The following is a 26,878-nucleotide window of genomic DNA, read 5'->3' on the forward strand; positions in this document are numbered from 1 at the left end:
AGAACCATAGCACATGTGGGACACCTTCTGGAAAGGAGAGAAGGAAGGACAGCATTTCCAAGAGGCTGATGCAAATACAGCCACTGCCACAGGCACTGCTGGTCAGACCCACAGGGCTAGAGTTCACAGAGAAGCAGACCCTGCAGCACTGGCCACCTGGAGTCACTGTCAGGACAGAAGCTTACACTTCGGGAATTCCCATAAACTGCTTTCCCGTCAGCTCGAAGAACTCTCGAGCCATGACTATGAATCTGAACCAGAGACATAAGCAAAAGCAGGTGGACGGAACACCCCTCCTGGATGGTGAAGCGCCACTAGAAAGAATGGGGTTTCTGGGCAGAGATGGAAGGGAACCCAGACTTGCAGCTTTGATCCAGCCACACACTTCCCATAGCTGCTCTGAGTTTCCTCACGAAGACGGAAATGCTGATTAGTAAACAAATACTAAACTAAACAGGAAAGAGCTGTGAGAGGCCGTGCGGACGGCCAGGGAAGGTAAACTTAGCTCGGGCAGTCCTAGGGAGCACAGCCCCAGGCCTCCTGCAGCCTCCTTCACCCGGCTGGTCTCACCTCACATTCTTCAGCATGTACAAAACTTCTGATGGCAGGTGAGAATTCTTCACGTCAAACTCTGTGAGATCCGCCTCCAGCAGGGAGGGTGGTGGCTCCTTTGGCTGCAGGGTTGGGTATTCCTTCTTGAAACGCAGAATCCTACAAAGCAGAGATACGTGCCTCTGGAGCAGAAGCCCAAAGGGGTTCGAAGCAGATGGCAGGAGTACTGCAAACCCAGAGGCAGGGAAGCCATAGGCAGCAGCGATGGCCAGCAGGCTCACCAGGGCCCGCCAGGGAGGCCAGCTGGGGCACGTGTGGTCTCAAGGACATTCCCAGTACCTCTTGGCCAAAGACAGCACTTTGGTCCTCTTCCTTGCCCGCTGCCGGGGGGCAGCCGTGCTCCCCACGAGAGTGTGGGGCAGCGTGGTCACCTGCAAGGTGAAGGGAAAGGCCGAGTCCCGACCCTGTGACCTACTGGACCCAGCCTCAGCCTCAGGGGTCAACCTCAGGGGTCAACCGCAGCCCTCAGGAGCTGGGCTGCCTGCAGGTGTGACAGCAGCTCCGAGGGTCTTTCCCTGCCTGCCCCACCTGCCCCACCTGCCCTGGGCACAGGGAACCATCCCTGGTGCCGTTGACGATGAAGTGCCACCTGGCCGTATCACCAAACAGCCAGCATTCTCAGAGTGCTGGATCCTCAGGCCTGTGTTCCCTCTGCCTGCAAAGCTGACACTCAGCCTCCCCTCTGTCACGCTGGCACAGCAGCCCCTTTCGACCGCCTTTTAAAAGCTGGCCCTATCCCGTTCAGGCTCTAGGCCAGCATCATGGCCTGCAAGCAGCACCAGTGTGTCTTTGTTTCACGGCCAGGAGAACAGGAGGTCCACCTAAGGACTCACATGGCTTCTTGTGTGGTATTTCGAGTTTGCTACAAAGAACATGAATTAACTGCTTATCCAGAAAAAGTAACAAATCGGGACTATTTTAAAATACCAGGAGTTATTTTAAACACGTATTTCAAGTACACTAAGCCTCTGGGAAGTGTGGGGTCCCTCCTGCCCTCAGGGGAGCGGAAGAGACCGGGGGTGAGCAGGCAGGGCTCCACCAGACTGAGAAGTGAGGCCTCCTAGCTTCCAAATCTTGGCAGGACCCCCAATTTCAGCACCATGGCCAGAACCCTGTGTGTCCATGCACCCCAGAATATTCCTGAAAGAGACTCTGTCCTCTTTTCTAGCTGAGACGAATGTGCACCTCAAAGGGCCAATGAGCCCTCCGTCTCTGCTCTGGCCAACAGTCTCTGAACGTTAGGAAGACCCCACAATGCGGCATGAGGGCAGCTGCAGGCTGTTGGGGCCCCCACTGCACTGGGGCCTGTGGGAACACAGGGCCTGCGGCACAAGTTACCTTCCTCATGATCTTCCTGCCGTAAAACATCACTTTGTCTCTCTTTCGGAATCTGTACTGCGGAGCGGGCTGTACCTGTCCTGCAAGGGGAGCAGAGGGGTCTCCTGAGCCACGGCTGGGACACAGGCAGGCAGGAAGGCTCTGCCAAGCAGCCCGTAGGGCACACACACCGAGCCTATCCTGCCCCTGCTACGGTTTATGGTGTCAGGGAATGGCACCCAGCGTCTGGGGCCCAGGCTGGCACAGACTGGATCACAGGGAACAGGACTCACAGCCCTTCGTACCAGGACTTGCAGCCCTTTGAACAGGACTCGCAGCCCTTCGTACCCAGTGAAATGGAAGGGCATTCAGAAAAGGGTCTCTGCGAGCCGAGAAAGCTGGGAACATACTCAAATCCCATAGGTCTGGCGTGCACAGCCTCAGGCCAGCAATTCCCACCAAAAGCCACCACAGGCTTGAGGGCTGCTCCTAGAAGCTCACAACAGGGGTTAGGTCACCGAACCTTCCCCCACTCTCCCAAGCCCTTGTCCCTTCCCCATAGAGGTGGATATCTGAAGTAAGATACTCACGGAATCGGTTAACTCTCCTATACACGAAAAAGACAGTGATGCCAACAAGGGCGAGGGCCAGGAGGGCTCCAATCACAATCCCCACGAGCTGGGTGAGGTCACAGACAGACAAAGCACCTGTCAGCAAGGCTGCCGCAGAGCCCCTCCCTACCCCGGCAACAGGCTGGGACGGAGGTGACAGAAGCAGCCAGGAGTGAAGCAAGCCCACAAATCCCAGCACCCACCCGTCACCAGGAGGCACGTAAGGCGGTTACCATGGTAGACTGTGACCGCTGCTCCGTCAACTGCAGCCCCCAGGACTGCAGGACAGGACCCAGACAAAAGCCAGCCTGGAAGGGAACATTGTGGTCACGAAGGGCCAACACAGGCATGGCCCTGGCTTCCCAGGGCCGCAAGAATAAAGCTGCTGGTTAGAAGGGCAGTCAGCAGCCCTGGGAGAAGTGATCTTCTGGGCTGCTGAGGTCCTCCGAGCGCACCTGCTCAGCACAGAGAGAGAAACCCGACCTCCCAGGCCACCCGCGGGATGGCTGGGAAGGGCCAGCAGCTGTGCCGTGTGGAATCCTCAATCTTCAGCTTTTCAGTTCCTCAGATGCAAGTCTAGAGGAGCAAACCCGGCTAGCCAGTAGGGGTGCACCCCACAACACCGTGTGCTGCCAGCCATGTGCCAGGGCACATCGAAGCCTGCACCGCAGCAATGTTGAGAAACCCCAAGGAGCCCCCTGGATTCTGAGAACACGGCATATCAGCTCATAGCAGAGAAAGGTTATTTACCAGCACCGACCACTCCCCAAGAAGGAGATTTTAGGGGCTTCTGAAGTCCAGACCCAAGAGAGGGAGGAGGAAGAGAAAAGTGAGCACAGGAGGGTGAGTGGGCAGATGGCTGGGGCCACCTACCTGAGGGTACTGGCTGATTCCCCCAAAATGATGAAGATGAAAACAAGCAAGAGAAACCAGTGAAACAAGCAGCCACTGTGCATTCCTCCTGGCGCCCACACACCTCCTCCCAAGAGGCCAGGAAGAGGAGAGGGCAGGGAGCCCCTGTTAATCCTCTCTAGTCTCTACACAAGTGCCAAGAACTAAAGCAGAGGCCAGCATTAGACACCAAAAACCCCAGTGAAATGGAAGGGCATTCAGAAAAGGGTCTCAAAAGCAGAATGCTGGTTGCCTCAAGGCAGAATAAGTAAGTGGTCCAGAAAACCATGTTTTTGAACTTGGTTCAGGAGGCAAATGGAAGTTGTGGGAGTTTTTTGCTTCAGAGCTGAGGCATCTCCTGGCCTCAATTGTGCTCAGCTCTCAACATGACAGCACTCACAACCACACCCTTCACTAAGTGTGTCCCTTAGAGCTCAACCACTGCTTTGGGGACAACCAGGGATATCCACGGAAAGGGTCACACAGGTGTCCCATAATCTAGTTATATAACTTCGTATGGTTGAGCATCTCAGGCTTTCGTGGTTGTTTTAATGTATCTACTTTTCTGTTTCAGGAATAGAGAAAGGCCTTTGTGATGTAGCTACAGATGTTCCACTAAGGAAAAGACTCCCATCAAAACAAGCAGAAGTCTGGGGCACCTGGGTGGCTCAGTCAGTTAAGCATCTGACTTCAGTGGAGATCATGATCTCACAGTTCATGGGTTCAAGCCCCATGTCAGGCTCTGTGCTAACAGCTCAGAGCCTGGAGCCTCTTTGGATTCTGTGTCTTCCCCTCTCTCTACAACTCCCTCACTCACACACTCACTCTCTCTCTCTCTCTGAAAAATAAACATTAAAAAAAAATTTTTTTAAACAAACAAGCAGAAGTCCTAAGGGGGAGCAGGAACTGAGTTTTGACCTCAGAGAAGAAGTGGCCTCAAGATCCGACAAGGAGACAGAGGGGCCCAGACCACCTCTCCCACATTTAGCCAACTTCAAGGAGCTGCCCACAGAGCAAATGCAGAAACACCCCTAATTGGGAATTTTGAGGCTCTGATTCATCCCCGGAACCATCTAGTTCCATACCTCTGGGCTGGCATCTTCCTCTTGCTTCATGGCTAAAAATGAAAAAAAAAACAGTCAAGGTGAAAAGAAGCACTGGTTCAGGGCAAATGTTCCCTCAACTCACGCTCATGGGGCAGAGCAATGCTTTCAGCCTTTTCTCCTGGGTTCCTCTTCTCCTTAAGTTATGTCTTCACTGAAAGGAAAACCCTGGTGGAAAGCTGTGTCCTCCAAGAAGAGAAACACCAGAGCCACTTCCCTCTCTGTAAACAGCTCTCCCATGGCTGCCCAGGAACCCCGAAGCGCAGCCAAGTCCTACTCCTCTCCCAGCTGGTCAAGGGCGGGTGTGGGCAGCTCAGCCAAGGCCTAGTGCGGCCAGGAGCTCCCAGTGCCTCAGCGATGAGGCTGTGGCTGGGGGGTGAGGTAGGGGTGTGTGGGGCCAGGCCAGGCAGCAGACTGTGAGAACACCTAGTGGCCTGTGTCAGGGGATTTCCTATCCGGTGTGGTTGACCTCAAGGTGGGTGTGTTGGGTCCAGGAGATGATGAATTGAGGACCTGCCTGGTTCACTTTACCCCTGTCTAGAGGTGAGGAGCCAGGTCTGGGGCCTTCACCTTGTGGCTCCCAGACCCCTTAGAAAAGCAGCAGCAAGGGAGGATTTATCTCTTCCAAAATCCCACCCAGAGAAATCAGGATGCAGAAGGCAGATGCAAGGTCATAGCCCACTTTCTCCTGGGTCAAATGTCCTGTGTCCTCTGCCACCACATGGAGAACCTTCCTTCTCAGTCTCCTGAAAGGCCAGCAGCGCCCTTGACCCCAGCTCTGTGGTCTGCTAGTGCCCTGACCAGGCAGTCTCCCCACGCACCCCACCCTGCACATTTGAGGTGGGGTAGAGCTCATGGCCCCCAGTACGTGCTAGGGAGGCAAAGTGGAAGCCATTGCTTCTCCATCTGGGACAGCACAGAGCCAGAGGGAAGGGGCGCAAGTGGGCTGCAGGGTTGGGAAACGGCAGGTTAGGAGGCACCGGGGTTAGTGGCCATCCAGGTTGGGGGTGTCATTTTGGAGGGTCATCAGGTTGGGAAACCTCGGGGTTAACAGGCGTTGGGGTTGACGGGTGTCGGGGTGAAGGGGGCGTCGAGGTTAGGGGGCTCGGGGTTGAAGGCCGTTGGAGTTGGGCGGCTTGGGTTGACAGGCAGCGGGGTCGGGACTCAGGGTTGGGGGACCTCGGAGTTGGGGTTGGAAGCGGTGGTTAGTGTCCGGACGACCGAGAGGACACGGCTCCGCCTCCCACAGGCGGCTCACCGCGCAGCGCAGGGCCGCGCGGGCCTGTGGGGCGGTGTGCGTCCGTCACCGGGTGGGGCAGCTAATGGCTACCCTTCCTCTCGGGACCAGCCAGAACCTCAGGGCGCTCTGCGGGGACTCACCGGGACCGCGCGCGCCCGACGCCCGCGCTCCCGTCACTACCCCCCACCGCCGGGCCGCCGACGTCCGCGCTCCCGTCACTACCCCGACTGCCGGGCCGCCGACGTCCGCGCTCCCGTCACTACCCCACCGCCGGACCGCCGACGTCCGCGCTCCCGCCGCCCCGCCGCGGACGCCGGACCTCCACGCGCATTGGCCGGGGTCTGGAGGTCCCGCCCACTCGCAGGGTGGAGGCTGCGCATTGGACGCAGTGCAGCCAATCGGAGCTGCTTTGCTGCGGCGCAGAGGCCTGACGGCGCCGGAAGCCGCGCGGACTGCCGGAAGTCATCACGGGAGCCGGAAGCTGAGTGCCGTGCGGCGGAGACCCGCAAGAGTTCGCCTGGCGGCGGCCTCGTACGCGTGAACTGGCTCGGAGGACGCTCGCATCCTGCAGGACCCACCCAGCATGGGCCTCCTGAGCGGGGCGGCCCGCATCGTGGTGCGGGGCGCCGACCGCATGAGTAGGTGGACCAGCAAGCGGGGCCCACGTACCTTCTATAAGAGCCGTGGTACCAAGGGCACCGGCGTGCACGCCCGCGACGGGAAGTTCGTGCAGGTCAAGGAAATGGTCCCGGAGCTGGTGGTGCCCGAGCTGGCTGGCTTCAAGCTCAAGCCCTATGTGAACTACCGCGTCCCGGCGGGCACAGACGTGCCGCTGACGGCCGAGCAGCTGTTCCGGGAGGCAGTGGCACCTGCTATCGAGAAGGACTACAGGGACGGCACTTTCGACCCGGAGCAGCTGGACAAGTACGGCTTTGAGCCCACGCAGGAAGGCAAGCTCTTCCAGCTGTACCCCAAGAACTTCCCGCGCTAGGAGCCGAGGAGTGGCAGCCGCTGGGTGTGCCTGTGGACTGCGTCCGGCCATCGCCCCCGACCGCTGGTCCCGGGGTGGGCGAGCGGGGAGGCATTTCCTTCGTTTTGTTCCTATTAAAGACCTTAGCTACCGTCCGGTGTTGGTTTTGGCATCTGATCATTGTGAGATGAAAGGGTGCGGCATGACAGATCCAGGTGTAGTGAGCGAGGCAGAGCTCGCACAGAGGCCCTGTTCCCGGTGTAACTGGAAGCACTGTCTTCCCAACCAAAAAGTTCTGGGGAGGTAGGCCAAGGGCGAGAAGACACGGAAGGAGAATTCACAAGGCACATGGTGCCACATGACAACACTGGTTATCTGTCCCCCCAGATTCTTAACTCCCGAAACCAGTCAGCATATTCTTTATGGGTTGAAAAACAACTATTCTGGGGGCAAAACCTCCCGTCGTCTACAGTCTCCCCTCTGGGTTCCCCGGTTTCAGTGCATAGTCCCCGAAGTCTTACGTATTCTGCTTCATATTTAATTGACCCTTAGTTAAATACCATTAACACAAACTCTTAAGGAGGGTTCAAATTCTTGTGTTGAAATAAATGCACCATTAGCTGGGAAATGATCATTTTTATAGAGTGATTTCTTACATGTTCTGACCCTGTATTTTCATCAGAAAATAAAGAAGTGTGTGTTTTCTGACTCTGATCACCTACAACAGAATATTGGTAGAAATTTGACAAATTCTACACTAGCCTGCACTTCAACTACTGTTCCTTCCAGAGAGACAAGAATGAACTATGGGAGTCAGATGAGTCACAAACCCAGTTATGTTCTTGGAGTTAGTATGTGTCCAAGCTTCGGAAGCTACTCAGGTTACTAACGCCACAATGGGGAATATTTCAAGTTTATGACACGCTAAGGCAATTCAATGTGTGTAGGCTTCCTTTTGTTTACCTGCATAGGAGGCTAATACAAGCACTTCTGGTGCCATGATAAGGTGATCTTTGTTTTTTTTAAAGTTTTTTGAGAGAGACTGCATGTGAATGGGGGATGGGCATACAAAGAGAGGAAGAGAGACAATCCCAAGCAGGCTCCTCGCCATCAGCACAGAGCCCGATGTGGGGTTTGAACTCACAAACCTGTGAGATCGTGACCTGAGCCCAAGTTAAACACTTAACCAACTGAGCCACCCAGGCGCCCCCGATAAGGTTTATTTAAGAGAAGCCAATAGCTTTTTTGACTGTTTACACCGTGGACATAAGGTACACTGAGCCCTATATAGTCACCTGTGGAGACTACAATAGGAATCTCAATGAGACGGTCTGACAGCAGTTCACTCACAAAGTCGCACTCTGGGCTTTCTTTGTGGAAATGGTCTTTGACTTCAAGCCAAGCAACCTCTTCCCCAGCTCAGATGTTTTCCCACTTCCAGAGGTGAAGGATATGATCATAAAAGGAGCAAGTAGTTAGGAAGCTGATGTCAAAGTTCGCTGCTTCCAGATAGAGGTCAGAGTCACAAACCTTGGTCCCTGCAGTGTGCAGCTGGCTGTCACTCTTCATCATGTCCTCTGCGAGTGCCTGGACAGAAGTCCTCGGTTTGCTTCCGCTCTGAAGTATGGTATGACCTTCTTCATCATTCTCTGCTAAATGATCGTAAGACGGTGCTGGTGACTGGTGTACAGCCTTCAGGTTTGAGAGATGTGCTGCTTTGGCTCCTGAGTTGCTGCAGGGAGAGGAACCTGAGCAGCATGACCGGCAGGTCTGTAATGGATTGTGGACGTACAGCCAGGACCAGTCGGCTCCATACACCAATGAGTTGGGCAATGTGTGGGATGCAGAGACTGTGCAGGCTTCCTGCTTCTCCTCTGGAATGAGACAGAATACAGGAAATGTGACGTTACCCAGGCTGATCTCATCACTACCAAATGATGGCCCCTGCCCACTCTCAAAGGGAGACTTTGCTAAAAGCAGTCACTCATTTGTCAGCAACCATTGTGCATGATGCAAAGGAATCCTTGAGACGTGGAGAGATGAGAAGAAAACAGACCTTCATCTTGCAGTGAGTACACTGTGGTGCCTAACAAAGGAATCGGCCTGGCTACAGAAGCACAAGGGTGACGGTGCCCTTCCAAGTTGGAGGACTTGGCAAAAGCTTCAGTTAAGACTTCAAAGCAGAGGACAAAGCAGTTAGCCAGATGGGAGAGACAGGGACGCATGTGAAACAGAGAACAAGCGTGTGTAAGGTAACAGGACACATCTGGGGAACCACAAACAAGTAGATGTGGCAGAAACGCCATCGGGGAGTGGCGACACGTGTCTGGAGGGTCAAAACCATACAGAATTCAGCGTGCTCTGTAAAGTCTGGATTTGAGCTTGGAAAGGACTCATTGGAGTTTACGTGGTTTTCCTTCTGGTGAGTTGCTATAGCAACTTTGAGGGTGGAGGACAAGACTGGAAAGAGGTTCAGCTATGGAAGGTTTGAAAGCAATATTCAACCAGAAAAAGAAATGACAAGGTGTTGCCAAAGCTGAGGTAATCTAGGGTCCAGGGCAAGGCCAAGCATGGCAAGAGCAGTCATAAAAAACTGGTGGCCAGTGACCTGGGGATGTGAGCTTAGAAAACTGTCACCAGGTGAAAGGCCTGTTGGCCATTCAGGTCTTTAGTAAGCCTGGACAGCTACACACTCTGAAAGGGGTGCCACTGATGCCTCCCAAGTGCAAGGGTCCAGGCCAGAGCCATCAGAAGTGCAATCAGAGGGGTGCCTGTGGGGCTCAGTCAGTTAAGTGTCTGATTCTAGATTTCAGCTCAGGTCATGACCTCACGGTTCGTGAGTTCGAACCCCCCGTTGGGCCTGCGCTAACAGTGTGGAGCCTGCTTGGGACTCTCTTTCTTCCTCCCCCTCTTTCCCTACCCCGCTTGTGCTCTCTCTCTCAAAATAAATAAATAAAACTTAAAACAAGAAAAAAAGGAAGAATAACTGCAATCAAAATGAGCAGTGATGAAGAAAGGCCAAGAAGTGTAGACCAGGTCAGTGCTGGAACCAGGAAACGCTGAGAGTGCCACCAGAGCACAGGAGATCCTACTCCCGAAGCCAGGGCTTTGCCTGGACAGAAGAGGCTCCAGAGAGGAACCAGATGCCGAACGTCCCCAGACAGCCAGAAAGGCACTCAGGCAACACGAGCAAAGGAGGGAGCGCCTCAGACCATCACTGTCCCTCCATGGTAGCCTGGATGGGACTCAGAGACAGGGCCACAGGGCTTTCCCAGCCAGGACCCCATTCCGGGCCCCAAGTCAAACAATAACAAAGAGCATATCTCCTACCCAAGTGCACACAGAATATTAACAGAACATCATGTTAAGCAACAAAGAATCAAAAAGTTCCACAAAGGAGAAATAGTACAAGCAAGCAACACTCTCTGATCATAATGCAATAAAAACTAAAACTAACACAAAGGGACAAAAAAGTCCTTCTACCTAAAAAATTTAAAACCTCCTACGAAACCACACTTGGGCAAAAGGGAAAGTACGAACTCAAGTCACAGAATTTCTTCTGAAAAATGAAATCATTACATCTCACAACCTAAAAATATGCTTGAATCAGAGAACATTTCAGACACAAAAACACTCAATGCAGGGGTGCCTGGATGTCTCAGTCAGTTAAGCGTCCAACTCTTGGTTTCAGCTCAGCTCATGATCTCATGGTTTGTGGGATCGAGCCCCAAGTCAGGCTCTTCACTGACAGCTCAGAGTCTGCTTGAGATTCTCTCTCTGCCCCTCCCCTGCTCGCATACACAAGCACTCTAAATAAATCAATAAACTTCAGAAAAAAAAAAAAGCTTAATACAAACACAATAATAAAGAAAAGTGAACTGTACTCCCAACTCAAAATGCTAGAAAAAGGAGACAAAGGGAAACAAACATAAAAGGAGAAACTGATGAGACAGAGAACAGAAAAACAACACAACTGTAATAAAAAGCCAAAATCCTACTTTTTTTTTAATGTTTATTTTTGAGAGAGAGAGAATAAGTAGGGGAGGGGCAAAGAGAGAGGAGGACAGAGGATCCGAAGTGGGCTCCATGCTGACAGCGGAGAGCCTGATGTGGGGCTTAAATTCAAACTGAGATCATGACCTGAGCTGAAGTCAGACACTCAACCCACTGATCCAACAGGTTCCCCCCCACCCCACCTTTTTTTAAATGTTTCAAAATCAATCTTTCTTTCTTTCTTTCTTTCTTTCTTTCTTTCTTTCTTTCTTTCTTTTCTTTTCTTTTCTTTTCTTTTCTTTTCTTTTTTCTTTCTTCCTTCCTTCCTTCCTTCCTTCCTTCCTTCCTTCCTATAAAAATCCAGTAACTTTTTTCTGGGACAAGATAAGTTAATGTCAAGTTCAAATACAAGAATAGTTAGGAAATCCTTAAAAAGGAAAAGTGAAGGTGCCAGTAACCCTCCTATTACAAAGACACCACCAAGCTCCACAATCACAGCAGTGGGTACAGACACATGAAGAGACATCCAATGGGACTCGAAAGACAAAAAAAAAAAAGCCATGAAAGTAGGAACCCAAGAAGAGTGGCATCTGGATTCACTGGGGGTAGATGGACTTTCTAATAAATGGTGTTGGGATAGCTGCTTGCACCACATACGACACAGACCAAAGTTCTAACTAAATACATGGCGCTACAAGTACTAGAAGAAAACACTGGTAAATTCTTTTTTTTTTTTTTAATTTTTTTTTTTAACGTTTTTATTTATTTTTGAGACAGAGAGAGACAGAGCATGAAGGGGGGAGGGGCAGAGAGAGAAGGAGACACAGAATCGGAAGCAGGCTCCGGGCTCCGAGCCGTCAGGCCAGAGCCCGACGCGGGGCTCGAACTCACGGACCGCGAGATCGTGACCTGAGCTGAAGTCGGACGCTTAACCGACTGCGCCACCCAGGCGCCCCACCACTGGTAAATTCTTTTACAACCTGAGTGTGAAAGGGGAAAAGCTTTTTAACACTAATATTCAAAATGTAGAAGATTCCGTGGGAAAAAATATCTATAAATGTGATTACATTAAAAAGCACCATTGGGGCACCTGGCTGGCTCAGTTGGTAGAGCAGGCAACTCCATCTCGGGGGCGTGAGTTCAAGCCCCACGTTGGGCATAGAGATTATGTGTTTAAGAAAAAAAAAAAAAAAGCGCCTTTTGCTTGGGGGGAGGGGTGGACACCAGAGGCAAAAATGAGACAATAAAGCAAGAGAATGTATTTCCAATGTATATCAGAGGTAAGGAGCTGATACACTAATATATAAGAACTCTGTAAAATCAAGGGGGAAAAAGACAAGAAACCAGAAAGAAAAATTGGCAAAAGACGGACAAAGAAAATTTATAAAAACAGAAATATGGGGGCACCTCAGTGGCTCAGTCTGTTGGGCATCCGATTTTGGCTCACGTCGTGATCTCACAGTTCATAAGATCAAGCCCTGCGTTCAGCTCTGTGCTGACAATGCAGAGCCTGCTCTGGATCCTCTGTCTCCCTCTCTCTGCCCCTCCCCAGCTTGTGCTTGGTCTCTCTCTCCAAAATAAACATTAAAAAAAAAAAAACAAAAAAAAAACCTGTGTATAATAAATAAGTAAATAATTTTTAAAAAAGGAAACAAATAAACCTGATTGTATTTCAAATAAATAAAAAGCCACTTCCAAGTAACCTTTGAACACAGCACTCTGACAATATCGAATTAATCTCACAAAAAAGAGCTGTAAGAGCATTTTGAGTTCCCTTCACAGGGTTGTCTTAGGTGCAGCACAGTAACAACTCTGTGAGGTGAAGCGTGTAAGTAAGAGTTTGCTGGGAGCAACTTTTCACTGGAGAAGGGAGACACCACGGAATAGGGATATGCATACATACGTGTGGACACACACATATACACACAAGCACACATGGTTATGTAACCATATATACACACACAAACGTATCCACGTATGTATAACCACACACATGTACACGTTATACGTAAACATACACATACATATGTATGTGCGCGCACGCACGCACACACACACACAGCCATACACAACACCTCAGTAGCTGTAAGACCAACTAATGACCAGATCTTGGATTCTAAACACACTCACCACTAAGAGGACCCAGGACACCCTGAAGAAATAGCTGATTCCAGGTATGGGAGAGGCAAAATACAAAATGAACGTGAAATATTTTGTGCCAAAAAGCGAGGAAGTACTCAAAAATCAATAGGGACATGTGAAAAGGACACAGGAGACAGCTTAAGGGGTTTTCATGGGAAAAGTCTAGGACAATGAGAACATTGTAATGAATGATGACTATAATAGATTACGACCCACTGAATGACATAAAAACGCATGAATCTATATGGTTAATAAACACAGATATATGGGAGAAAAGTGAATGCTAATTTTAAAATGTACAGAGTATGATAATAGTTACAAAATCACCATTTTGCAATTATAGTAATAATTTCATTCAGGGAAGACTCATTAATGGATTTGAGTGGAAGTCTGATGAGGAATAAAAAGGTTCACTCTAACCACAGGCTAGTTATCATTAATCACACAGGGGAAAACAGTATTTTTACAGCAGAGAAACCCAGGGGAGACTTAACCAAGTGACCAAATTAACATCAGCAGTGAAAGGACAAAGTGGCATCCTGTGCCTCCTGACGAAACGCATTAAAGAAGGCAGAATGTCACTTCCATAATGTTCCTGGCAAAGAGCCACGAGCCAGTACAGGAGACGCACTGCAGACTCCAGGCCATCAACAGACTGAGAGCAAAAGGCAGTACAGTCGCAGCGCGCAGAGCAGCCAGAGAGAACGAGAATGGCTCTGAGGACACCAGATGGCGCAGACCCTCAAACACAGTTACTGGAAATAAGTAAGGACCCTGACAATGAAAAGAGTCTATACATTAGGGAAATGCAAACATTATAGACATCACACGCACCTAACAGAACCCCACGATACACGAGGCAAAAACGGACAGAAATGAGGAAGGACACGATACATCCGTAACAGTCGGAGACTTCACCACCCCACCTTCCAGGGCACCTGGCCGGCTCAGCCGGTGGAGCCTGTGACTCTCGATCCTGGGGTTGTGGGTCCGAGCCCCACACTGGGTGTAGAGATGATTTAAAAGAGCAACCAGACAGAAAACCCAGAGAACACGGGAACAGGGCACACCACCCACAGCTGCGGAGAACTCTCTTCTCGAAAGCCCGTGGGGCACTCTCTGGGACCAACCACGTTTGAGGCCACAAGACAAGCCTCAGTAAACTTAGAATATACTTAGAAATCAGGAACAGGAAAAAATTCAGGACAGTCACAAAAATGTGGAAACTAAGCAACACACTGATGGACAACCAATGAGTCAATGAGGAAACCACGAGGGAAATGAGGAAGCACCCTGAGGTGAATGAAAAGACTCCACACCCCAAAAGTGAAGGGGTACAGCGAAAGCAGCAAATACGTGAGAAAAGAGACCTCACGGGGCTTTCAGCTGAGAACAGGGCAGCGCACCTGTGCCCCTGTAGAACAGGAAGTCCTGGGGCGTGGCCCAGCACACAGGAGACAGGCCTGCAGAGCGGAGAGGTGGTGCCTTAATCACTTCTTTGTATAGATGAGGAGGGAGGTGGAGTCACGAAGGGAGAATGAGGAGGGAAAGGGGCCGTTGGGCGTTTGCGAAGAGAGGAGAAAATGTGCAACGGTCCTGACAGTGAAGACTTACTGGCCAGAGAAAGGCGGTGGTGGGCCTGGCGGTTCCCAGGCCCTCCCGCAGCACGAACTCAGAGTGAGGCCCGCAGGGCTGCCCTTTCCCTCCAGCCACCTTCTGGGGCTCCGGCCCAAGTCTGAGCTGGGTCTGACCAGTGCTGGGTTCTGCTCACAGAGCGTGAGCAAGGCAGCGTGAGCAGAAGTGAAACACTGGCAGAGCAAGGGGGCAGGAAACTGGGAACCCCCACCCCAGGCCTGACTGCCCCAAGCCCCCTACTCACCTATTGCCTTTTGGCAGTTGAAGATCTTAAAGCCACCGTGCATACACGCTGCCAGGAGCAGGTGGTGGTGGAAAGGATGCCACTTGAGCCGCCACACTCCGCCCCCCACGGACATGTCTGCAAAAGGCTGCTTCATGTTCCGGGTGTCCCACAGTAGAATATGTTCGTCATAGCTGAAAGCCATCCAGCACAGGGATCATGCAGGAAAGTCAATGCCCACTTATTCCCTAGGTGGCAGCGGGGACATCTCCCAAGCAGGCCCATCCCATTCATTCCTCTAGGGCAAAGTTCCTTTTCCCCAGCCCAGATACCTACACTTTGGTTTAAGAGTTGGTCCAACTGGGGGCGTCTGGGCGGCTCAGTCGGTTAAATGTCTGATTTCGGCTCAGGTCATGATCTCATGGTTCAGGGGATCGAACCCCACACCAGGCACTGTGCGACAGCACAGAGCCTGCTTGGGATCCTCTGTCTCCCTCTCTCTCTGGCCCTCCCCCCGCGTGCACACGTGTGCGCACTCTCTCTCTCTCTCTCAAAAACAAATAAGTAAACGTTAAGAGTTGGTCCAATTAAAAACTGCAACGGTCAACGTGAGGAAATGAAGGAAAAGACGCAAGATGGACCCCTGTGCACAAACCCTAAGAGACTCACCTTCCCGTGGCCAGGATGTTCTCCCGATGGGGACTGCTACGGATGCTGCACACACCCATGGAGTGCCTACAGGCAAAGTGCAAGGTTTGAGCGAGTGCGCACACAGGGACACGTCTCTGGTGGAAAGTCCGCGGAGGAGGGATGGGAGGGCTGGTGGTACATGCCTAGGGCCGGCCCCTTGATGAATTTACCTCTTGCTAGTGAACACAGATGTGCCAGGTGTCCTGGTGTCCCAGCCTTTCAGAAGACCATCGTCCCCACCTGTGTGGAAACAGAAAAGCCCACTGACCGTGGCACTGACGACAGGAAGCAGCCGCTTCTCAGGGAGGGAATGTATGCCTGTGAGGAAATCCCCGTGAAGGACTTTTCCTGGGTGGTTTCAGGCTGGCACCAGGCAGAAGAGCTCCAGAAACAGCACCCCAGAAAGAGGCCTGTGCTGTGACTGTGTCTTCACACTTGAAGAGGGCACCTGCAGGGAAGACAGGAAAGGCTGATGAGCTCAGCCTACAGGAATGAAAGGGAAGGACAAGAAGTCAGGGGAAGAATTTTCAGGTCACATGTGGCTAAAGTGCCTTCTGTTCAGGCTCCAGCAACCAATGCTCCTAGCTGCCACAAACCAGAGCTGCCTTATCAAGGAACTCAGAACAGGATCTGTATGCAGGAGGCAGCAAACACGAGCATTTTTTTTAAACGTTTATTTTTTGAGAGAGACACACAGAGTGCAAGTTGGGGAGGGGCAGAGAGAGAGGGAGACACAGAATCCGAAGCAGGCTCCAGGCTCTGAGTTGTCAGCACGGAGCCCAATGTGGGGCTTGAACTCACGAACAGTGAGATCGGACCCGAGCCGAAGTTGGGCGCTCAACTGACTGAGCCATCCAGGGGCCCAACACAAGCACTTCTTAAGGTTCTGGAACCTTCAGCACACCTCCATTTATCTTGAAGTCACCTGGGGCACCTGTGTGGCTGAGTCGGTTGAGTGTCCGACTTCGGCTCAGGTCATGAACTTTTGGTTCGTGAGTTCGAACCCTGAGTCGGGCTCTGTGCTGACAGCTCAGAGCCTGGAGTCTGCTTCGGATTCTGTGTCTCCCTCTCTCTCTCTCTGTTCCTCCCCTGATCATGCTCTCTCTCTGTCTCTCTCTCAAAAATAAAGAATAAAAAAAAATTTTTTTTAAAGGGAAGTACATTTTGTAACCTTACAGTAAAAGGACCTCTGTGCTTGTCCTAGGGAATCTGAAAAAACAGGAAGGGTAGGGAGCCGCCACCCTAATCCATAACCAGTCTTTGAAGACAGCAACAAGATATAGCGTGATGGTGGCTATCTTGAAGGAAGGGGAGAAAGGCTGAAAAGCAGGGCCCACAGGGAGGATGAAGAGCAAAAGAAAAACACCTAGGTCTGACCACTCCGTCCATCCGTCTGTCCGTCCATCCATCCACTCAACCGTGTATCGTTCCTTATACCCACCCACCACCTAGCCACCTTTGCTCCACTCCGCCCATCCAACACATGCTCACTGAGCACACTGCAGATCCCTAGGACAGACAGAAGGGATACAGGAGGAACACGACCTACAGCTACGTAGACCAATAGAACCGGTCCAGCCAGGCAGGACACCTGCAGGTGAGCCTCCAATCTGAGCTGCCGTCCTGTGGCAAATTTGCAGAGAAAGCTGGTACTGGCTTCTTTAAACGCTGGTCTGTCTCACACCCCACATCCATCCACCAGGACATCCTGACAAGCCACCTTCACACATACAACCAAAGTCCTACCACCTTTCCCTCGCGTGCACTGCTCCCAACTCAGTCTGAGGCCTTCTTGCCACCACCTGTATGGCAGGTCCCCAGGCTCTGCCCTCGTCTCCTTGCAGTCTATACTCGACACATTAGGAAAAAAGATCCCCTTCTATTCTGCAACATTAAGTCAGAAAACGTCACCCCTCTGCTCAATATCCTGCTATGGCTTCTATTGCAGTCTGAGCCAAAGCCAAAGTCCATCCTGAGGCCCGCAAGGCCACGTGAACTTTGATCTCACCTTCTGTTCTGCCACCTGCCTCCTGCCATTCTGGCCACACAGCCACTTGCTGTCTTCATGCAGCAGGCTCACTCCTGCCCTACCTCTGTCCACCATGACCATGCTCTGTAACAGGACAGGCTGCACCTGCCCACAGCACCCCAATCCCCCAGTCACAGCCCACCAAAGCACTTCTCACCTCTGAGCCACTGTGCCCTCTCTTCACTCATTCTGTGTCATGCTTTGTGACCACTGCCCGTCTCCTCTCTGTGTAAGTTCAGGGAAAGCAGGGCTTCTGTCTGTCTCGTTAGCTCATGTGTCTCTGCACCTATAGCGGCGCATGGCACATAGTAGATGCTCAACAAACGTTCACTGAATAAACGACTTGGTGCTGAATTACAACATCACAGCCTCCACTATGCTTGGCTCTGAATTAGCTGAGTCTCAAGGTAGAGCTAATCCAAGAATGAGAAGCCTCAAGAAATTAAACCTCTATTGTTGTCACTGAGACTGTTCACAGTGTGACAGCAAAAAATGCAGAAAGGACCCAGCTGTCAGGGGAAGATGAGCATTAGACACAATGAGGATGAGCCCAAACAGCAACAAGGGGTCGAACCGGGCCAGTATCTCCAGGATAGGATTTTAAGCTGAGCCCTGCCAGAAAAGCAGAACAAACCGGTGGTCTAACACGGAGATTGGGGAAAAAAGAACAGTTCGGTTAAGCATGGAGATTGGAGAGAACCCTGAATGGGTGAGGAAAAAGCCATCACTCAAAACTGGCTGGAGAGGTAGGCAGGGACCCGATATGCAAAGCCACAATGTCGCTGGGGGGATTGCACCAAGAATTCTGGAGAGAAGCTGCAAAGGGTTAACCACGAGTGAAGTGAGATAATGTTTGCATGTTTGTAGCTTTTTTTTTTTTTTTTTTTAAGTTTTTGAGAAACACAGGGAGACAGCGCGTAAACAGGGCAGGGGCAGAGAGAGGGAGGCACAGAATACAAAGCAGGCTCCAGGCTGAGGTGTCTGCACAGAGCCCGTTGTGGGTCTCGAACCACGAAGCGTGAGATCATGATCTGAGCTGAAGTCAGAGGCTCAACTGAGTGAGCCACTCAGACACCCCAAGTTCGCATGTTTTAAAACAATCGCTCTAGCTACAGTGTGGAGGCAGGATTAGAAAGGCTCAAGAATGAATGCAGGGCCATCCTTCAGGGCTCTGCCAGGAGATGAGACAGTGCCCCCAATAGGTGGCAAGAGAAAGAGATGGCCAATTCTGAGATGCTTGGAAGATCAATAGGACTCCCACTTCTGGAAGGGGTGAGGGGACGCTGGTGTCTGATTTGGGCAGCCAGACCCTGCCCTGGGGTCGGGACATCAGGCAGGAGCTGTGTGCAACAGGACAACACAGGGACAATGGCCTGAGCCAGGATCCACATGTGAAATGCCCAGGAAGCATCCTTTTTTTTTTCTCTTAACGTTCATTATTTTTTTTTAATTTTTTTAAACGTTTTATTTATTTTTGAGAAAGACAGAAACAGAATGCGAGCAGGTTAGGGGCAGAGAGAGAGGGAGACAATCCGAGGCAGGCTCCAGGCTCCGAGCTGTCAGCACAGAGCCCGACGCGCAGCTTGAACTCACAAGCTGTGAGATCGTGACCTGAGCCAAAGTCGGACGCTCAACCGACTGAACCACCCAGGCACCCCATCTTAATGTTTATCTATCTTTGAAAGAGACAGTGTGTGAGACAGTGAGAGCACTCATGAGCAGGAGAGGGGCAGAGACAGAGAACCCCAAGCAGGCTCCATGCTGTCAGTGCAAAGCTTGATGCAGGGCTCGATCTCAGTAACCATGAGATCATGACCTGAGCTGAAGTTGCCCCCCATCCCCCCCACCCCGGAAGCATCCTTGCAGAGTGCTTGGTAGCTGGCAAGATAAAGGCATCAAGAGCTCAGGGGGAAGAAAGGTCTAGGGCACCCGGCTGGCTCAGTCTGAAGAGTGTGTAACTTGATCTCAGGGTCATGAGTTCAAACCCCATGCTAGGTGCAGAAATTACTCAAAATAAATTAGTAAAATCTCCTTGAGAGAAAGAAAGAAGGAAGAAAGAAAGAAAGCAAACAAGCAAAAAAGGTCTGCTTAAGCAACCAGAATGCAATTGTTTCTGGAAGAGAGCAGCTGAAATCAAAAGAGCAACAATGCAGAGCGACAAGAGCACCCAGATAGGCCAGAGGACAAGGAACACTTTCAAACAGAGGGAAAGGAGCCAGCAAAGGAATGAGAAGCAATCAGAAAGAAGAGGGAAGCCCGGGATAACGCAGAGAAAAGACTGCACCGGGAGGAGGCCGGCGTGGGAGCATTGCTGAGAGGTACTCCCTGGACCAGGCACCGTGGCCGCCACTGAGGACCTCCCCAAGAGTGGTTCTGGCGGAGCGGGGTGGGCCACGGAGCTTCCGGACAGTCTAACAGAACGTCCCTGACCTCACGACTCACCGTACGGCTCAGCACACCACCAGCAACTAGACGCAAAAGGAAACGAGGGTCAGATCTTTTCTTTGCCTCTCTGCAAATCCAGCGACTCCCCTTCTGTCTTCTCTCAGAGGCCAATGCCCCCTGCCCCCCACCCCCCATCTCCCAAGAGTCCTCACCGCCTGGGGAAGAGAGGCTGCTCAGCTACCTGGCTCCTGCAAACGTCAGGTGTGTTCATTTCTCGTCCTCACATCAGCACCCCCAATACATACCACTCACAATGTCAGGAAATCAATCCTACCCCTCTCAGGCTTTTCTTTGGGAAGGTAAACTGGACCCAAGAGAGGAGTGACAGCCTGAAATCCAACGTGACAAGGCCAACACTGGACCCAGAAATGGCAATGGAAATGGCAATGGAAACCCACGGCAGGAGGCAGGGCTCCGGCTGCTCCAACACTGGGGGCAGTGTCCCCCAACACCCTGCAATGCCCACGACCAGGTGTGCTTTGTTTTCTAAGGAATAGCTAAGTGTTGAGTACCAACTAACAGCTTTTGCCCCAGAAAATACATTCTCCACAAAGGGTTTTCACGATCCCAACATGTCCAGAGTCACAGCCCTGACCTGGGCCTCACCTGCTCACTCCCTCCCTCCTAGGATCCATCCCCAGGGGAGAAGTACCAACCTGAATAAACGATTTCTGTCTGCCAGTAATTGAAAGCCGCAATCCAGGCCTCAAAGTGATGAGCTTGCCACATGGCCACCTCCTGCAGCCCAGGCCCCTCCTCATTCACCTCTAGCAGGTAGAGCTGCCCCTTGGAGTCACTGCTAATGACTTTCAAGGGCTGGTCACTGGCCCTAGACACAGAGAACCAACGGAGAAACCCAGCTGAATTTATTCATTGACCCAAACTCATCACCCACTTCTGGTTCCCGACTGGTGGCATCCCGAGACGTGTCATGGGAGAGGCTGTCCATGGGCCTGATGCACGGATGTGCCTGTTAACAGGTTTGGGCATCTGGCAGAAATCAAAACTAGCACATAACTTGTCAAAATAAACCCATGTCAGCTTCTCTTGATGAAAACACTGTCTCTTTTACCTAAAAGGATGAATTGTTTCTTTTCAGATGAGCACCAGTAATGACATTCCTGAGTCTAGGAAGCCACAATCAAGGCTGGTGCAAGGTTTCAACTCTCTCTTGCACGAAAAGAGCAACGAATGCTCAGAGGAAAGACGGGATCCCTCACCAACACCGGCTCTTACCTTCCAATTTTCCCAGTGGACCAATCCAGAGACAAGGCCAGACACTGCTTCTCCAGGGCAAAGCTGGAAAACGGCTGCAGTGTGTATGCATTCTAGTGGAGAGAAAACGCTATCAGAAGGAAACAGCCCAGAACCTTGGAAAGACTACTCCTGTAGCTCAGGTAGCCATCATTCCCTCATCGCCTACTAGGTGAACAAAACGGGTCAGTCCCTCATTCACGGCAGAATGAGAAGACACCGGACAACTGGCCCCTGCCCTCTAGGAGCTGACGCACCTGCAGAAGGGCTTTCCCACATGTGACCTTGGGGGAAGCTGATCCGTTTTTCAGACCCCCTTGCTGTCCATGCATTCCTAGACATAACCACACCGCCTACGCAGACTCCAAGAAGCACCCCTGGGACACACTCTCCATCTCTTCAGGCCTCAAGGGATGCTGGCATATTCTCTCTCCAGGGACAGAGACAGCCGGCTCTTTCCTCCAGTTTCCTTTTCCGAAGCCACAACTAGCCATTAAACGCTGTTTCTCTTTCCTATGATTTATGTAAGCTTTTTATTACCTAAGTATCTGAACAGTGCTTAACTCCATCAAAAGGCTCCTAGCAGGCTGCTTCCTCAGTGTCCTCTCTGGGGTTTATCTACTCTTGCTCAGAATCCCGGTTGATGGGCCCACAGTCTTCCTCGATGTTTCCTCCCTCACTCCTGAGATAGGGCAGCTGCTCTCAGCTGGCCGGCGAGGTCCATTATACACACGCCCTCAGCTGCCATAAATCCAACAGCAAGTGGACCCGTTCCAGTCCCACCCACACCCCTGGACCAGTGTGTGTCCCTCTCACTAAGTCAGGGCTCGGTCTTGTGGGCTGTTTACTTCCCTGTTCTCTCCCTCTTCCAACAATCAGATGCAGTCATTTTGCAAACATGTGGTGCTGATCAATACCAAATGCTCTGAAAAAGTCACATAGAAAACTGCCTTCCCAATTATGGCTGAGAAACACCACTTTCACATAAGAAATTCACGGCCATTCTTGGCCCCAGCATCATCAACCTAAGAATGCTGGTCCAGCTTTCCTTACAGAGGAACTTTCAGATCCACTGACAGGTAAATAAGTACCCTGTCACTTCACCCCTTCTGCTGGTGACACATAAATTGATCTCTTCTCAAATTCAGATGCAGAACCCAATAATTTAAAATAGATTGCATACTAATTTAGAGTGTTATATGACAGAGGCACCTGGATGGCTCAGTCAGTTAAGCTTCTGACTCTTGATTTCAGCTTCAGGTCATGATCTCACAGTTTCTAGGATCGAGCCCTGCATCAGGATTCACACTGACATCGTGGAGCCTGCTTGGGGTTCTCTCTCCCTCTCTCTCTCTGCCCCCTCCCCCACTCATGTTCCCATACGCTCTCTCTCAAAACAAATAAGTCAGCATTTTTTAAAAAATAGAATGTTTTATACGATTTGCCATTGAACGGAAACCATCCCACAAAAAGGTTTATATCAGCACAACCTCCTGCCCAAACCCTCTCCATTCAGATTCTTTCCACCCCCCAAAAACTCCTCGCCCTAGTCACTGACCTCAGATCCCACCAAGCGGAGCAGTTCTATGGACCCACCAGCATCTGCCACACCCAAGAGGGCATGGCCGGCCACCGGCACGAGGCACCTGAGGAGAGAATTCACATGTCAGTCAGAACACGGGATATGCCCAGAACACAGGTTAGCATTATGCACCTCAGTAACTTATTAAATTTCAATTCCAAAACCAGGTTGTAGCCTACAGTTCTGTTCCAAGATTCCCCAGCTTACGAATCAGAAAACTAGCATCACTTCCCAGACTGATACCAACCCTAGGACTCAGAAATGAAAAGAGCCCAAGTCTCTAGTAGCCTCCAAATGCCAACAGGTGGGCAGGACAATAAAGAAATGAACCCAAAGTTCAGACATTTCCCCATCTTACTGAATGCTGACAGGCATCAGTCTCCCCTGATTAAGTGAACAAATACTCGACAAGTCCCAGACAGGGGGAATTGTTATCAGTTATACCATTTCATGTCCAAGATTGCAGAAGTATCTCTTCTTTGGATCTCAAGCAGGGGGCAAGCAGAGCTGTCTGCATTGAGACGATACAAGTAGAGACGACCTAAACGGCTTGGAGGCTCGTCAGGGTCAAGTCCACTCTACAAAAAAAATGCAGACGTGCTCTATGATTACCTTAATAGATATCGAGGAACCCAAGGGATGGGAAAAGGAATCAAGGGAAAGAAAAGGCTTGACGAGGCTCTGGAACTCGGCCTCAAAGCAGCACCTCTGATTTTCTGAGCTGGAAAAAATGTCTCCTTTTGTACATGATTAATGGGTAAGTAGATAAACTCTGCTAGACTCAGTACAGAATGCTTTTTTTTTTTTTAATTTTTTAATGTTTATTTACTTTTGAAGGAGAGAGAGACAGAGTGTGAGTGGGGGGTAGGGCAGAGAGAGAGGGAGACACAGAATCTGAAGCAGGCTCCAGGCTCTGAGCTGTCAGCACAGAGCCTGACGCGGGGCTCGAACCCACAAACCGCAAGATCATGACCTGAGCCGAAGTCGGACGCTCAACCGACTGAGCCCCCCAGGCGCCCCCAGAATGCTTTTTTTTTAAAGTTTTATTTAAGCAATCTCTACACCGACATGGGGCTCAATTAAATCCATGACTCCGAGATCAAGCGTCGCGTGCTCTTCGGACTGAGCCAGCCGGGTGCCCCTACAATGCTCCTTCTAGGTGAGCTAACAGGGACCAGCTATGGTTAGGGTCACCACGGGACCCAGTCTGCCCGGAAGCGTCCTGACCTAGGCCTGTTGCTGGAGTGCCAGTTCTCATGCTTAGTAGTGTTCTGGTTTGGATCTGAATAGATGCCATCAAGAGAATAAGTACGGCTCCTTCCAATTCCCGTTTTTCTTTCTATTCTAGGCTTCATTCATAAGCTTGAGCCACGCCTGCATATGGGGTACATTTTACTTTCAAGATGCCCATTCTAACCTACCTTCTGGCCACAACGCAAACGTCACATCTTCATCTCCTGTGTGACTCCACAACCTTTTCTGTTCCTGCCTCCCCCACAACAGGCCAGACACGTCTCAACATTTGCGGTCGGCTCTGCCTCTCTGAAGTATTTTCTCGTCCTTCCTGAGACCTCTCCTAAAAGAGTTTGACTCTGGGGCCTTAGCTGCTCGAGAAACGCCATTTGGGGAGCGCGGACCTAGAAAGCCGCGGCCGAGACCGCCTACGGCCAGGAGGACACCACACACCTTGCTCTCAGGGTCCGCGGGCTGGTCCTCTGGCTTCCGCAGCTGGTAGGTGCCGCAGACCAGCAAGTGCCTGCGGCCTTCCAGCGGGCACCATTCCACCGAGTCCGCGGTGTATTCCGTGTCCACCACCTGCAGCAGCCGCACGCGACCTTCCGTCGCCCGGAAGTCAGACAAGGACGCAGTAGCGTCCAAGGCTGCGGGAACCGGGCAGCGTGGGAGGGGTGACGAGGCCAGATTGGGAGCGGGGTCGGGGCTGAGGTCGACGGTGAGAGGTGGCTCGGAGTCAAGACCAAAGACCGCGTCGGTGAAGAGATGCTCCCGCAGCCGGTCCTTTTTCTACTTCCGCAGTCCCCTCCTTCCCTTTCCTGGGGCGTCGGGGCGGGACTTCCGGCCGCCGATTGCCGCCGCGCGTGACGGTGGCCTCCGGCGCCTCCCGCCGGCCGGCGGACTTCCTCGGGCTCCACGTGCCAGGGCTCGCATCTTGCCCTGGCGGGGAGACGTGGGCATCTGGGCGGGCAGTGGTGTCCCCTTCGGAGTCCCCGAAGATCTGGGCTCTGAAGGGGGGGGGGGGGGCGGGACGCAGAGGAAGAGAAAACGGGCATGAAAGTGGGGGTAAGCTAAGGACCTAGACATTCAGGGAGCCCAATCCAGGGTCAGTCCTAAAAGGGCTGCGTCCTGCCAGCCCTGTGCCCCTCATGTCCATCCTAGAGGGCTGCCGGTAGGCCATGAAGTGCGGCGCACCCGTGGATGCCAAGTCCCGCCTGCCAGGACAGCACAGGAGACAGGGCGGACTGAGGTGGTGGGTAGGTAGGTAGACAGCCTCGTGGCGCCAGCGGCAGGGGTCTGTCAGCCACTCAGAATGTAAAGGCCACCCAGCACTGCCATGATCTCACTTGGGACACGGAGTAGATGCGGCTGCCATTCAAGAAAATTAATATATTCTACAGAGTAGATTTGGGGAAGGCAAGTTTTGGACACTGTTAAGGATGGATTGTGTCTGCCCCAAAAGATACATTGAAGTCCTATCCCACAGCACCACAGAATGTGACCTTTGGAAACAGGGCCTTTACAGAGGTAATCCAGTTAAAACGAGGTCATTACGGTGAGTCCTAGTCCAATATGACTGGTGTCTTTATGAAAAGGTGATTTGGTCTCCCAGGGACACAGACCCACAGAAAAAAGATAACGTAAAAACAGAGGATTGGTATGTTGCATCCACAAGGCAAGGGAGGCCTCAAACTGCCAGAAGGTAGGAGAGGCCTGAAACAGGCACACCTTCCCATGTGTCTTCAGAGGGATCATGGTCCTGCCAACACACCGATCTGGGACTTCCCACCTCCACAACAGGGATGATGCATTGTTGTCTGAAGCCATCTGCTGAATGCTAACTTGTTATGATAGCTCCAGGTAGCTGGACAAGCTGACACTGAAATCCACATAGATACCTGGGTACCCAGCCTGTGGTTTTCAAGTAGGGCTATGGCTAGATATACAGCTGTGAGTCAGCAGCTCAGGTGGCAGCTGAAGCAGAGAAGCAGAAAAGGCTGGTCAGAAAGCATCAGGACTTTCCAAAATAGCTGAACCACACATTTGTATCTGCTACAAGGAAGGGTCAAGGGGCACCTGGCTGGCTGAGTCAGTAAAATGTGCAACTCTTGACTTCGGGGTCATGAGCTTGAGCCCCACACTGGGTGTAGACACTACTTAAAAAAAAAAAAAAATCTTTAGGGGGAAAAATAAGGTCAAGTCACCCAGCCCCACACACTACAACTCAAACAAGCCCCCACACTAACCATCTGAATGGTAACATTTCATAGGCACCCTAAGAGGTGTGACCGCAAAGATCAAGAGGTTGGGGCCATCAGAGGAGAAAAGAAACCAGGGGCTGCCATCAGAGAAGGGACAAGGGAAGCAAACAGGGATAAAAACTGTCTGTGGATCCTACAGCACCTTCACAACAGTGTCCACTCCAGGGAGCCACTGCAGTGACTCGAGCAAAGGGAAGGAGCCACTACATGGGCAACTCTAGAACCCTTACAGCCACCTTCTAAGCTCTAGCCCTTCACCAGCACAGACGTGGGGGGTCTCTAACACACGGTACAGGGGCACAGCCCAATTGGACGGGGATCAGCTACCAGCAGCAGCGCCTGCTCAAAGCAGCTACGTTGCACGATCCCCAGACCAATGCTATTCCGATGAGCCATGCGACGTGGAAGACCTCAACCGTGTATCGGGACCTAGCGTGGTGTCCTACAGGTCTGCTGAGAGACCCTGGGCACTTCGATTTCAATGTAATTTTCTGGCAAGTAGCCAGGATAATGACCTCAGGATAATGTGTGGTCAGGGAATGCAGACAGGCTGAAGTGCCGGGTCATGAAGGACAGAGGCAAAAACCACAGCCTGTGGTCTTTTGCCTCCTCTTCCCAGGAGCCTTTTTGTCTGAAAGCACACTGCC

General features: G+C 51.6%; 3 protein-coding genes across 7 annotated transcripts in view; 1 reads left to right on the plus strand and 2 right to left on the minus strand.

The window, feature by feature from the left end:
• The window catches only part of PNPLA7 (patatin like phospholipase domain containing 7), a 63,740-nt gene extending 57,711 nt beyond the window's left edge, over positions 1–6,029 (minus strand). For 3 of the 5 annotated variants that reach the window (XM_019438346.2, XM_019438349.2, XM_019438351.2), the window contains exons 1-7: positions 5,915–6,023; positions 4,517–4,548; positions 2,774–2,848; positions 2,520–2,607; positions 1,951–2,030; positions 892–983; positions 571–711 (exon numbers count right to left, since the gene is read on the minus strand). In XM_019438346.2, the coding sequence (XP_019293891.2) occupies positions 571–711; positions 892–983; positions 1,951–2,030; positions 2,520–2,607; positions 2,774–2,848; positions 4,517–4,546 (506 nt within the window). In that variant the 5' untranslated portion in view covers positions 4,547–4,548; positions 5,915–6,023. Of the gene's footprint in view, positions 1–570; positions 712–891; positions 984–1,950; positions 2,031–2,519; positions 2,608–2,773; positions 2,849–4,516; positions 4,549–5,914 lie in introns of those variants that run through there. The other 2 variants (XM_019438347.2, XM_019438350.2) reach the window with 2 other exon arrangements.
• Positions 6,030–6,246: 217 nt separating this feature from the next.
• On the plus strand, positions 6,247–6,899 carry MRPL41 (mitochondrial ribosomal protein L41). The gene has a single exon (XM_019438367.2). It carries the CDS (start codon positions 6,358–6,360, stop codon positions 6,763–6,765), a length of 408 nt encoding a protein of 135 aa, XP_019293912.1. The 5' UTR covers positions 6,247–6,357; the 3' UTR covers positions 6,766–6,899.
• A 1,036-nt stretch (positions 6,900–7,935) lies between these two features.
• On the minus strand, positions 7,936–26,627 carry DPH7 (diphthamide biosynthesis 7). Its single transcript, XM_019438316.2, has 13 exons — positions 26,559–26,627; positions 25,165–25,184; positions 24,809–24,977; positions 24,424–24,759; positions 23,182–23,315; positions 22,714–22,801; positions 21,138–21,229; positions 20,558–20,730; positions 15,771–15,875; positions 15,598–15,667; positions 15,407–15,472; positions 14,759–14,931; positions 7,936–8,618 (listed from the first exon to the last, which is right to left on the minus strand). The coding sequence occupies exons 1-13, from the start codon at positions 26,625–26,627 to the stop codon at positions 8,164–8,166; spliced, it is 1,950 nt and encodes a 649-aa protein (XP_019293861.1). The 3' UTR covers positions 7,936–8,163.
• Positions 26,628–26,878: the final 251 nt, after the last annotated feature.

The sequence above is a fragment of the Panthera pardus genome, unplaced genomic scaffold, assembly GCF_024362965.1.
Source record: "Panthera pardus isolate Hobbes unplaced genomic scaffold, ASM2436296v1 HiC_scaffold_20, whole genome shotgun sequence".
Classification (NCBI taxonomy): domain Eukaryota; kingdom Metazoa; phylum Chordata; class Mammalia; order Carnivora; family Felidae; genus Panthera; species Panthera pardus.